The sequence below is a fragment of the Apteryx rowi genome, unplaced genomic scaffold, assembly GCF_003343035.1.
Source record: "Apteryx rowi isolate R43461 unplaced genomic scaffold, aptRow1 scaffold_82, whole genome shotgun sequence".
In the NCBI taxonomy this organism is placed as follows: Eukaryota; Metazoa; Chordata; class Aves; order Apterygiformes; family Apterygidae; genus Apteryx; species Apteryx rowi.
Window position 1 is genome coordinate 552,406 of NW_020451116.1, and position 12,599 is coordinate 565,004.

A 12,599-nucleotide genomic window follows, 5' to 3' on the forward strand; every position below is an offset into this window, starting at 1 on the left:
AGCCATGTTTCTGTTGCTCTCCATTTGTACTTCTTCCTTGCTTCCTCTGGCTGCATGCTTTCATCATCTGTATATTTTCTCACCTGCAAAAGCCTGCTGCCCCTGACTGAGGAACCCCTCACTTTCTCAGAAGCAGAAATAGATGTTAATAGCCCATCATGAAACAAGACATTTAGTTTCTTTTACTAAGACTGAAGTTTCAGTATGAGCCTAAGATTGAAGAGAACCGTTCACCTGAGTTCCAGAAACAGGTGCAAAAGGGTTTGTTGGCCTTAGACCAGGCTGCGTATACATCACTGACTGCGGTGCCATCAAAGGAGCAGCTCCAATCTGAGGAGGTACCTACAAGCAAAAGGGAAACAGATGTTAGACAAGTAGTATATACAAATCCACTTTATTCTAGAAGCTACATCTTTTTCCATTATAAGCACAGTAACAAATAAGAACACAGATATACACACACAGAGTTAAGTCACAGCTTTTAAGAAAACTTGCTGTATAAAATTTAGAATAATGTCTTCCAATGTACGATGTGAAAAAACTATCCAATTTCACACAATATTGACCTTATGAAACAATACACAAGCTGCAGGACAAATCAAACATAGTAATTCTTGTCATAACATACACTGAAGTAAAAACAACCCTGTTTTCAGGAGTACAAAACAGGCAAGTTCCTTACCATTCCATATACAGGCACTTGAGGTGTGGTCACTGGGTATGCAATAGAAGCAGGTACCTTCAATCAAAAAAATTTTTGATGTCTTTTAGATAAGCTCATGCCTACTAGTAACTTGCACAAAACTATACAAAATATTTTTTAACACTCAAAATAGCTAACATTTACAAGAAATTGACTTACATATCCAGGATAATGTACTCCATTCTGGCAGGGCAAAAGGAGTAAGGACAGAAAATTATTTAAGAGGTCAAAGTGAAATTCTAACCAAGGGATAGACTAAAGTCCAGTACCAAAACTATCTACAACTATGCTAAAGTCACTAATTAGAACAATTCAAACTGGGTGGGGGGGGGGGGAGGCGCAAGGACAGTAACATTAGTAACTGTGCCTGGTAACTTTGATAGGCTCCCTACCTAGGAGGCTATTACTTACAAGATTTACAGCAAAAATAGAACTTTTACTAAATCTGGCCATATTTGATTATATTGCTTGCATGAACATTTGGGCGAGAAGCTTTTTGGAAGGCATGCAGTAGTCCTCCTTTCTCCTACTATGTGCAAGAAAGGTATAAAGAAACAAGGAAGCCAGTGACCAGTCAGTCCAAGAAATGAATAGCAATGGATGTCTAGTCAGCCAAAATATTGCTCGCATACTAAATTTAATTCTGATGCCTGCAATATATCACAATACAAAGAACAAGAAAGAGAAACAAAAAGCATCTTACCCTGGTATAAGTTAACCCATAACCTGGGTTATGTTTATAGGCACTATGATGCATGCACTTCATATTGCCATGCATTATTAAGTAGTGCTAATTAATTATATTTAAAAAACCTGAAGTGCTAGTTAAAGTACTTTGCTATGAAAGAGTATATGTGAGGCTGAGGATTACTACAGTCTCTGAATGCCATGGACCAAGCCAGGACACTTAGGCCATTCCAGCTGCTGGGGCACTGATTTCAAAGATAGCTCATAGCTAAGGTAGTTCTTTGGATCATTAATTGTTGGACTTCCTAGCAACCAAGTGAGCTGATACATGGCATAAAGACCTCAAAACATAAGCTTAAACCAGAAAGCATAAGACAAGAACATGTGAAAGAAAAAACCACCACACACAACCCAAACATACAGCAGTTAATATGTGCTATGGTGTCCCACAGATAAGCATCTTCCAAAACCAGAATATATCAGCACTCTAACATAACATGTTCTAGAGCAACCAAGAGGGGATAGAAATATTTTTATGATCTCAGAAGTCTCACGCACAAATTATAAACTGAAATCACACAAGTACTACACAACTGAGATATTCTCTAATCTGAATTTTTTTATTTTGGTTTCAAGTTCAAATATGTATTTAATAGCCAATTTAGCTTTATGAATTTTGACTGAGCATACCCATATAAGCTGGGGGAAAAAAAAAAGATTTAGGACAAAATTATTTGCACTGGAAAATAAAGTCAGAAGCATTCCAAAATTCATAGCAAACACTGCAATTACTCTAGTTGTACATGAAGCTGAGGTAAACATTCTGAAATACAGCTGCCTTGGAGGRAAGTAGAAGTGATTGATATTTGTACAAATATTTGAACAGAAAATACTGGAAAAAGCTCTTAAAAAGCATAGCACAAGAGTCAGTTGCCTACAAACATTACTCCAGAAAACCAACATTCTGCAAATTAAATAATCCTATAACTTTCACCCAGTATTTGGTATTATGTTCAAAATGTGCTGAAGTTGCTGTTAAGCATGATCAAAAATTCTGAAGTGCTACCTGAACTGATAATTAAGGTGCCTTGAGGGGGTTAAGATGCAGTAGCGTCCCATGTAAYGAGCAGAGGGAACAAAATCCAAAAGGAACAGTAGTTATTTGGCCTTGAAACAGGTTCTTAGGATTCTTAAAGGTGCATCTTTGTGCTGGGAAGGGAGGGAGGGTCATTTGTTTCAGTTAAAAAAAAAAAAAACACTTATTAATTTAGAGCTGTCACAAGTGAGAGGCTGGATTTTTCCCTCCCCCCAAGAAGTCTAATGGACAAGTTTTACTGTGAGAGCAAGTAAAGTGTACTAGTATCTCCATCTCATTCAGTCTGTGAAATGATCTTACAAGCAGGTTTTTCTCAGTCTTGTCCAAAGCAACCTTTGCTATTTCTTTTAAATTAATTCATGAAGGAAAAAAGGCATTTGCTAGTAAGAAGTATGATTTCAATGGCACAGAAATTACCATATGTGGAATAGCGGGTAAGGGAGTAGGGTTCCATGTGGTTGATGTGCTTGTTTTCGCTTGCCAGTTTGTTCCACCAGTAAGTTTCTTCTCTGTAGGCTGGGTCCACTGCATATCTGATCTAAAAATGAAACTGTAATATTAGTTTTCACATAGGGCCAGCAGGTAAATAGTAACAACGATATACTGGAAAACAGGGAAAAAAACATGTTTTGTAATAGATGTAGGCAGTTGAAATCTACAGGTGGTAGAAATACTCAAGATTTATTTCAATAATTGCTTGTATCTCTATTCCAGAGAATATGAGGTTTTGGGATTCTGTTTTATATTAAAAGTAAACTCCCTATCATCCACTGCACTGTACTGTATGATTCAGAAGAGTTTATATATAACTGCAAGACATTTTTATGGCTGCTCACAGAAATATTTAAATAAAAATACTGCAACTGCAAAACTAAAGCATACTACTTTAAATGTTAAGTTTGCCCACGTTATGATAATTGACCATATTAACTCATTGTTTCAACACTGTTCTTGATAGCAGATTGCTTTCCAGAGCTGAGATTCTTGCTATGTCAGTGTYGGTAAAACGTACTACAGATTATCAGTCATACGAGAGTATTAAATAGATATATTCACTTACTTTTTGGATGGAGTTCCTCCGAAGCCAAGATCTGGGTGGAGAAAAACAAACACTCGCATAAAATCACCAAATATATTTGGGGGATGGGGGGAAAGTCTTGTTTTGTTTTCAGTAGCAAATGGGAAAATAAAATTTTAAAGCTTCATACTTACTTCCCACAAGATTAGCAAGTGAAGAATCAAGATCATTTGCCAAAATTTTTCCACTTTGCTGATTGGCTAAAGCAGTTCTCTGACTTTGTGGGGGTACTGTGGGTTGCAATACGTCATCTAGAAATGCTAAACCAAGACATAAAAGCAAGAACATAAAAAAAAACAACTGTTATCAAAACAGTACAATGCATTTATTGAAAGAAATCCATAAGCCAGGGAGGCATCTTCCTTATATAACACTATCAGTAGGTTTTTCTGAATATTTATATGTGGAAGATCAACATGCCAGAAGTGTTTAAGGCTTAGGCAGAAGCATAGTTTAACCTCTCCTTCTTTCTGGAGTATTATATTTAGTACACTGTCCAATTTTACTTCAACAGTAACTGGTGATATTTTTAAATTAAGCTAAATCCCTCCTGAAACTCAAGAGGGAAAAAAAAAGACATTCAAGATAGTTTCAAAGTGTAATTTCTTGTAAGAAATATAGCTGTAGTTTCACAATACCGCTAGTATCTCAAACGTACCCAAGAGTTCCTTTGTTATACATTCACAAGAACTTTGAGGCAAAATAATATCAACCAGCAGAAAGACAATTAAGTTATTTATGCAAAGCATACACTTAACTAGCTTTGCATTTTATTTGTAAGTACAATGCCTCTCAACAAACTTAGGGGGAACTTATTATCCCATATCAAGAGAAAACACTGAAGTCATAAGCACTAGAAAAAGAGAACATAATCTTACCCATTAACAAATATCCGATGGGCCACATTTGAAGTTTATTCCCCCCAAAAAGAGAGAGAGAAAGAGTTATTACACAGTATAAGATTACTCAGAGCTAATTTTAAATCAAATAACTACAATTAAACTGATTGTCTATTATCTTATCAGCCCTATGTTATTCAGCTTGCAAATGGATTAAGTTATTAATTTCCGCATTGTAACAGCAGTCATGCTAAATTGTTAGGCAACTGTAGCCTGCAGGATGTAAGTCAGTTATAAGGTAGCTTTTACCACTAGTAGTCCTGTATTCTGGTGCAGTAGATTTTCCTCCAAAAACAGCATCAAAGTCTGCATTAATTGCTGAAGAGGTGGTACTTGGAGGAGCTGAATGAAGAGGAAACCCTAAACAAGAAATTCAGAGTAAATCAGATACACCCATTGAGTAGATACCACTCATTACAGTGAAATCAGAAGGTTAAAAATCAAATTACCATCAACAGTCAGAGGATGATACACAGAGGTATATGCAGGTTTATGACCACAAAAGTCATCTTCATGAAAAAAAGGAAGAAGAAAATAAGATCAGATTAAGAGAGAAAAGGAAGGGAAAATCCAAAAACCAAGTCTGCAACTATAATTTAAGAATTTTTAGGAATAGGAAAAAAATTCTTATTCAGCAAATTTGAAAAGTGTTAGTTAACTCTTGCATTGCCTATCACCAAAAAAAAGTTCCAGTTTAACAGAAATCAGCAAAAAGTCTAGCTGAGATACAAGTCTTAGGATACCTAGCTTGGCCAAGCTGAACAAGATAATGGATTCTTTCAAATCTAGAAATAAAACTTTAGGGAAACACATGTTTTGTTAATACCTCAGGAATTAATACACTATTTTCACTTGCTAGCAAAAAGTGAAGATTGGTTCAAACCACAAAAAGACTACACAACACAGTTTATTAGTAGTATTATCTCCAGTTGGAAAGAAATTAGATTTTTTTTTTTTTTAATTACCACTAAACAGTTCCACTGTTTGTTTGGAGGAAAGGGCAGAACTGATGAAAGGGGTGGTAGATTTTACAGCTTCTTCAACTGGCTTCATGTCAAAGATGTCCAGATGAGGTGGAGAACCAACACAACCATTTGAGGACGAGAAAGGACCTTTCAGATGCAGCAGAGGTAAAGAAAAGAGAATACAAATAGCAGAGAAGAAAAATAGACCGAAATGATTGTACATGAGAGTTTCTAGAATTAGAAGTCAAGCAGTAGATTTTTCACCTACTGACCAGCCCAATTAAAATAAAAATTCTTAGTTTCAGATGAAAAACCTAACAGTTCTCTATTTAGGGAAAGTATAATTCTAGTACATCCATGAGGTAGGAAGGGGAGAAGAACAGAACACTAATCAGTAAAAAGAATAGTCAGGGATTACATTCTAGGCTTTAGGAATATGCCTTTTAAATAGCACTTAAGCATATCAGATCCACTCATTAGAATACTAACACTTGTAATGGTGTTACCTTTGCCTTACTTCAGTTTAATGGGTATTTTTTTAATCTTATCCTGATTATTCTTTGGAGGAATGGGTGATGGTATAGAGAACACTATCCCCATGAAACTGGGAACAGCAGCTTTGCAATAGGTACCTTGAAGTTATGAATATATTTTTAATGAAAAATACATTAAATATCTCTTAAAGGAGATACTAGTACAGCACCCTTTCAGTTACATCTGCTTCAGTTACATCTGCTTCATTATATTTCTCAGCATATTTGGACTTTCATTATTGGTTACAACTAGTCTTCCCCTCCCCTTTGTTGAATACCTCCTTCATTCTATCCACTGCACATTGTCACTACTGTAATGCATGTAAAAAAAAATAAAATCTCTGGAACAGTCTGCCAGAGCTTTCAGATGACTTGTTTTATACTCTATCAAGGATAGAAGTATTTGGATGCAGAGTAATTACGGTTTAAGCTGTAGGTTCAGTTAAGCATGAACCTGTGCTTTATCATGAGATAATATTCTTGTATTCTAAGAATTCACCCATCCTTTAGACAGTAAAATCACAGCTTACCTCCCCATGCACTGCTTGCTGATGTTGCTATAGCTGGAGTACTCTGTACAGTTGGAACAAATGCAGGCTGAAGATCAAAAAGATCACTAGAAAGGTTGGGCATGCTGAAGAGGGATAGAGAGAGATGGGAACATGAAGATACATAAAAGGCATTGTATTCTTATGCTATGCACAAACTTGTGCTGACCTGACTTTTTTCCTTTTCACTGGGAGCCAGTTAAGAATAATGGTGCAGAACAAGACCAGGTAATTAAGCACTTATTGAGTGATACCAAAGCCCATGTGAATACACCAGGTGATCATCAGCAAAAGGTTATTTGTGAAGAGTATATCCCTTTACTAGGATTAGTGCTTTGCACTTGACTACAGAGCTACCTGGCCAATATCATTTATGCTTGCTTCAGAAAGCAAATGCTCTCTCACCTATTTGTTGTGGGTGCTGGTACAGCAAAAAGGTCAACAGCTGCAGTGGTATTCACGCTTTTTCCTGATAAGGTGCTTGGAGATGCTGATGTGGAAGTGGAATTTGATACCACAGAAATCTCTCTTAATCGCTGCTCCTGAAAGATAAGATATACAGTTTGAAATTTAATTTCATTAATTTACTAACTCTTCAGTCCTGATTCAGCTTTCAGTGAGAGAAACAGTATCTTGTCCTGTTCTAGATTATACTGTGCACTTCCTCAGGAAATAGTGATAAACAGGTAAAAACCAGAAGGACCAGGATTAAGGCCTTAAGAGAAGGATGTTGCTAGGAGGACAACTCAACAAGTACCAATGAATGAACAAAGGAAAGAGAGCATTAAGGAACCCAGAGGAGAGAACACAGTGGGTTTTCTTTCAAATGTGTATGGACAAATGTGTATGTAAGTCCATAGATTATACCTAAATACCCAAGATTTGAAAAGGTTTCACAAGTTAAGTTGTAAAACCATACCTGACAACAGTTAAGTATGGACAGAAAAATAGCTTGTGCTCTCATTATGAGCAACATGGCTGAAGAATCATGCTAAACCATCATTTCATACTTCACAGGGAGGAAAAAAAAAATCTCATCTAGCAATAAACAGTCCTATAATAGCAACAGTGTACGCTCAACTGTTGTGACAAGACCTAGAACTCTTGTATACCCATTTCATGAATCTTTGAGATATAGACTCCAATCTCCTGAAAAGAAGAATATAAATGACCCATTTCAGTTGCCAGCTATTCAAATCATACTCCTGGGTAGAAGATCACCATACATTGGCAACCACCACACCTATAGAGAGAAGTCTTTGCCTCTCTTAAGGTTAGAGTCCACACACACACAGGCTTAAACCAACCCTGGTTTTAACTTGTATCTAGTGAAAAATCTTGGAATATAATCTTTTTAAAGATATAGTACCTTAAGTGCCTGCAGTCTAACTTGTTCCTCTTCCAACGCCTGCTGCTTCTCTTTCTCATCCATCCTGCTAAATGACATGCCTGTGCTGGCAAGCGTGGAAACAGCGCTGGATAGGGCACTAGCTCTAGAAGTAGAAATATTTTTTTAAAAAGTTAAAGAAAAACTCTCAGCTAGCACATCACTACTTGTTTAAGCATCAAGTGCCTTATCTTTTTACATATCTATACCTACGTTACTCTTTTGTACAGAAAAGCAGACATACCAACAATAAGGCAGTGTGGTGAAGGGACAATGCCTCAAGTTTCAGTGAGCAGGTATTGGAAAGTGCAGAATGTAACAGTTTTGTTTTTACTTTAAAGGTCATATAGACTAGAATTTTATTCCTTCAAGTGGCAGAGGCATGGAAAGCTTGTATGTACATATTATACAGACAATCAGAAATAAAGCACAGAAGTTCTTCCCCACACACCAGTTTAGCAGAACACTGTGGAAAGCAAATCCTCAGATACTTTTGAAAAGTCTGTCATGCAAGACAGCGATTCAGGAATGTACATTACACTGATATACTTGTCAGTATTTACCCACATTTCTGAGGGGGAACATCTATGCCAAGAGAGATCTCTTCCTCTTAAGTCAGACAGTACCTCTTAAGTCAGAGGTGCTGCTCATACATATGGATACCCATCTTGACAGAAAGAACAATGCAATACTTGTCAGCACAAAACATCTAAGCTAACTTGGCAGTTTTGAGAAGAGGACACTGAAATTTTTATAACCGGTTAAGACAAATTCATGGTCTGAGAGGTATATAACTGACAATAAAGGTAGACACCAACCTATCTTGGGTTAAAAACAAACAAAAAGAAATCCCCAAACTCAAAACACAAATACCTCAAAAATATTACAAGAGAGGGGACTTCAAACTGGTAAAAGGTGAAAAGAATAATACACAGGCCTCAGCTCAGTGGTTTATTACAGCATAATAAGAAGTCCGACAGAGTGACAGGAACCCAACAGCTATATCTACTCATCAAGTGCGACTAAGCTATCAGACAATTACTTGATACATGCTTCATTTATACTTGTACAAAGATACACTTGTAAATGAATAAAATCCAAGAGGAGAACCTCAAATGGTTGAATACAGAAGAAGCTTAGTGAGAAGATAAAACTTAAGTAAATACATCACTGCCATTCATTTGGTGCCTACCTGCTGGCAGCAGAGACTTCTTTTGTTTTCTTTCCTTCCAGAGAAGCCAAATGCTGTTCCAATGCTTCAAGCAAGCTGCTGGGTGCCTGAAGTTAAAGTACTCATAAAACATTGCTTCTAGACAAAACATTATCATTGTTTAGCACACAGATTAGTTTCACATCCACCAACTTAAAGAAACAAAATAAAACCCCACAATAATTGTGCCCTTAGGGTTTTCTTTTTTCCTCCCCATCCAGTACACCCAAGTTCTAGTTGCACAGTTGTGGTGCACTAGAAGTGATGCCACTATAGACATGAAATAAAGATTCCCCCAGACTAGGTCTGCTTCTGTGTATGTAAATTGAACTGGGGTGGGGGGGAAAAACAGTGTTTGCTATGCTAAGATAAAAACAGCAACCAAATGATTAGCCAGTATTCCCTTAAATTTGCAGAAGTACACACAGGAAGCCTTTGCATTTTCGTTCCTCCCCACCCCCCCCGTAACAATAAAAAGCCAACAATCACTTTTTTCTTTCAATCAGATCTTCACAAAGGCTTGCATTGGAAACATTTATAACCACAACAGTATGTCAGCTTTGATAAAAGCAGAATAAAATTTGACCTAAGTTTTGTCTCAACAATACTATAGACTGAATAGCTATTCAGCACATGATTACGCAATAAACTCAGTTTCACCAAAGCCTCTGGTAGTATAAAACATATCAGAAAGCAGCAACAACACTTCAATTAGTTGTTTGGTTTTTTTTGTCAAGAAAGTGTCACCCATGAAAAGCTTCTAACATTATGCTGTTTTATAAACAATGAAAAAGATTAAAAGAAAAAGGCTTCATCCCACTTAAATCTAGCATGAAGTCTGGCATTTGAATGTCTTGCTCGAACACTTCAGTTGGAACTTGAGACATCTAAATGAGTGTTAGGTGAACAACACGCAGGAGCTTATGAAGTCTTTTGAGAGAGCACCCATGATACTATTCAACACCTGAGGCAAACCTTAACTACTGATGGGTAACAAAGAGCAAGTTTAAAATAGAAAGACCAAATAGCACCAGAACTGCTTTAGTTCCTAAAAAAACTAAACCAAACCCCACCACGCTGCCAATCACAACAGGCTTCCTTTCTGCCATATGTTTGTAACCACTCATCAAAATATTTTCTTCCTAACAGAGAAAACAGCTCAGAACAAATTTGAACTGATTACATGTTAGTAGCTAGTAATATTTCTCTAAGTGACCCTCGCAAAAATAAGCCCCCTGAAAGGCAAAACTATTAGGCTGGCACTGTTGGAAGAGTTCACTGCCTTGCTGTTTCAGCCACATTACTCATGTCTTTTAACTACATAGTACCTGCTCCATAAAACGAGTGAATTAAAGCCTATAGCAGATTCAGATGAAAGGAATAGATCTCCTAAATTTTAATCTATTGCCAGCTCAATCCTCATCAACTGGCAGGGTTTCAGAGACACTAAACCTCTGTTACCACTTGCCAACTTTCAGTAGGTAGCATAAATATGATAAGCATTGTTCAAAAGAGAAAACAAACTTGCCCTTGCTAACCCTTCTGTCTAAAAACTGGACCAATGTATGTCCTGGAAAGAAGAAAATTATTAATCAGACAAGGCTTTGATAAGTCCCCATCTGGAACACTAAGTACAATTCTGGCTTCCAACATTCAACGAAGCCAGATTCAAGCTACAAGAGATGCAAGAGAAAGGCAATTAGAGTAATCCTATAAAACTCCTTGGCTTAAAGKTCTGAGTTGATACTTCTTTCCGAAAATAGAGCTACGTAAGCTGGAAGACAGTGTTGTTACCACAACTGCACATGAATAAATTCAACCTACAGACTAGACAGCTAACTCCCAAGGGAGCAGCATTTTGAAATGCCTTTTCAGAAAGAAATCAGGGACCAAAAAGAACTTTTTACCTTTCAAGAGAAATGCAAGTTTGCAGTAGACATTACATAATACAGCTAGATAGATAATCCCAGTAGCAGGAGTCTGTACTCCAACTCTGGAAAGTTTTTTCTGGTCTATATTTCCTTTCAAGATAACACTAAAACCTATCTGCATGGAAGAGCATGTTTACATTTTAGAGAGTTTAAGAAAAAAAAAAACAGACCAATAGGTTCTCTGTAACTGCATTATCCAGTTGAAAGGCAGTTTGAAAGGTACACTCTTCTCTGAACTTTCTCATTGCTATAGACATCCAACAAAACATTAGAATTGAAATTTTCTGAGCGAACAGAGGTTAGTAGTTTTATATCAGAAAAGATGCCTGGTTAATGTAGATACTATGACTTGAAAAAGTCCGTGTTTTATTATTAAAAAAAATCGCCTTAAGACAACATCTGACAGATTAACACCCATACAGGGGAAAGTGATCCTGCTGCACTAATGAAATACAGTAACAACTAGTAGAAAATAAACAATGTCATTGAGAACCAGGGCACCTAAAAAGGACAGTGCTATTTCCTTGATGAGAACCAGCAACAGTCACACTATCAGTACAAATAGCTAGATTTTGTTAAGTCTTTTACAGCCAGGTAAAATAATAAAATTTTCATTAAGTTTTTGGAAATGACTATTTAGGACTACATCAGATGAAAACAAAACAAAAATAAGACAGTAAGAATGATTAAATTGGGGAGGACAGCAACATTTAAGTCAGTCAGCAACCTAAGCTACTGGTGAGAGTTCAAGAACACTTCAAGTACAAAAAATGAGCCCCTGGCAGTGAAAAAGTGAAGCGTGAATATTTGTCAGAATCAGGAAAGAAAAAAAAAGTTATACAGCAGTAGCAATACGCAGCAGTAAAAACAAGCTTCTAAACGTACAAACTCATTGTTCTCAGGAACAACTTAAAAAAAAAAAAAACTCTGAAACATGCATATCCCCGAACAAAACTGAGCAGAAACCTAAGCAACTAAGTATTTAAAAATACATATATACATAATATGGTAGACCAGAATTTGAACAAAGGACTGCTGCTGCAATTTATTGTCCATGATCCTGTCATAACTTATATCAGGACCACAAGCACACTGAAAACTAAAGCTGCTTTGAATGCCCAGTATTACGAAATTTTAGAAAGTTGTTTTAACATGGCACTAAATTGATTTACGATTATTCAACTCTTAGGTGTCATGGAATACTTGACTGACAGTGGCACCGAATTGCCAAAATACACAAAAGACTGAAGGCCACCACAGTTCAGAAAGTGGCCTTGCATGTCCAACCACACTTAGAATAAAATAGCTGAACTACTAGAAGAAACGTTAAGATGTGAGAGCAGCAAATTAAATGAGCAAAAAAATTTATAAATTTCAGATACAAAAGCAACAAAACAAAGTCAAGTCACCTATTCTTAGCAAATCAAGAAAACCCCCCATGCTTTGAAGAACCTTGTAATGACCTAGTTAACTGGGCAAGTAAGAGCACCCAAACCACGTTCAAGCCAACATCATCTGTGAAGAAATATTATCTCAGACTTAAATATAATTTCATTAGCACA

General features: G+C 36.6%; 1 protein-coding gene across 6 annotated transcripts in view; it reads right to left on the reverse strand.

The window, feature by feature from the left end:
* Window positions 1-12,599, reverse strand: part of LOC112977294 (phosphatidylinositol-binding clathrin assembly protein-like) — a 33,612-nt gene that overhangs the window by 4,681 nt on the left and 16,332 nt on the right. Inside the window, exons 9-21 of one of the 6 annotated variants that reach the window (XM_026089491.1) lie at window positions 9,089-9,174; window positions 7,879-8,002; window positions 6,915-7,051; window positions 6,492-6,595; window positions 5,429-5,575; window positions 4,913-4,972; window positions 4,713-4,823; window positions 4,443-4,487; window positions 3,699-3,824; window positions 3,547-3,577; window positions 2,904-3,024; window positions 683-739; window positions 235-342 (exon numbers count right to left, since the gene is read on the reverse strand). In XM_026089491.1, the coding sequence (XP_025945276.1) occupies window positions 235-342; window positions 683-739; window positions 2,904-3,024; window positions 3,547-3,577; window positions 3,699-3,824; window positions 4,443-4,487; window positions 4,713-4,823; window positions 4,913-4,972; window positions 5,429-5,575; window positions 6,492-6,595; window positions 6,915-7,051; window positions 7,879-8,002; window positions 9,089-9,174 (1,257 nt within the window). The remainder of the gene's footprint in view (window positions 1-234; window positions 343-682; window positions 740-2,903; window positions 3,025-3,546; window positions 3,578-3,698; window positions 3,825-4,442; window positions 4,488-4,712; window positions 4,824-4,912; window positions 4,973-5,428; window positions 5,576-6,491; window positions 6,596-6,914; window positions 7,052-7,878; window positions 8,003-9,088; window positions 9,175-12,599) is intronic. The other 5 variants (XM_026089489.1, XM_026089487.1, XM_026089486.1 and 2 more) reach the window with 5 other exon arrangements.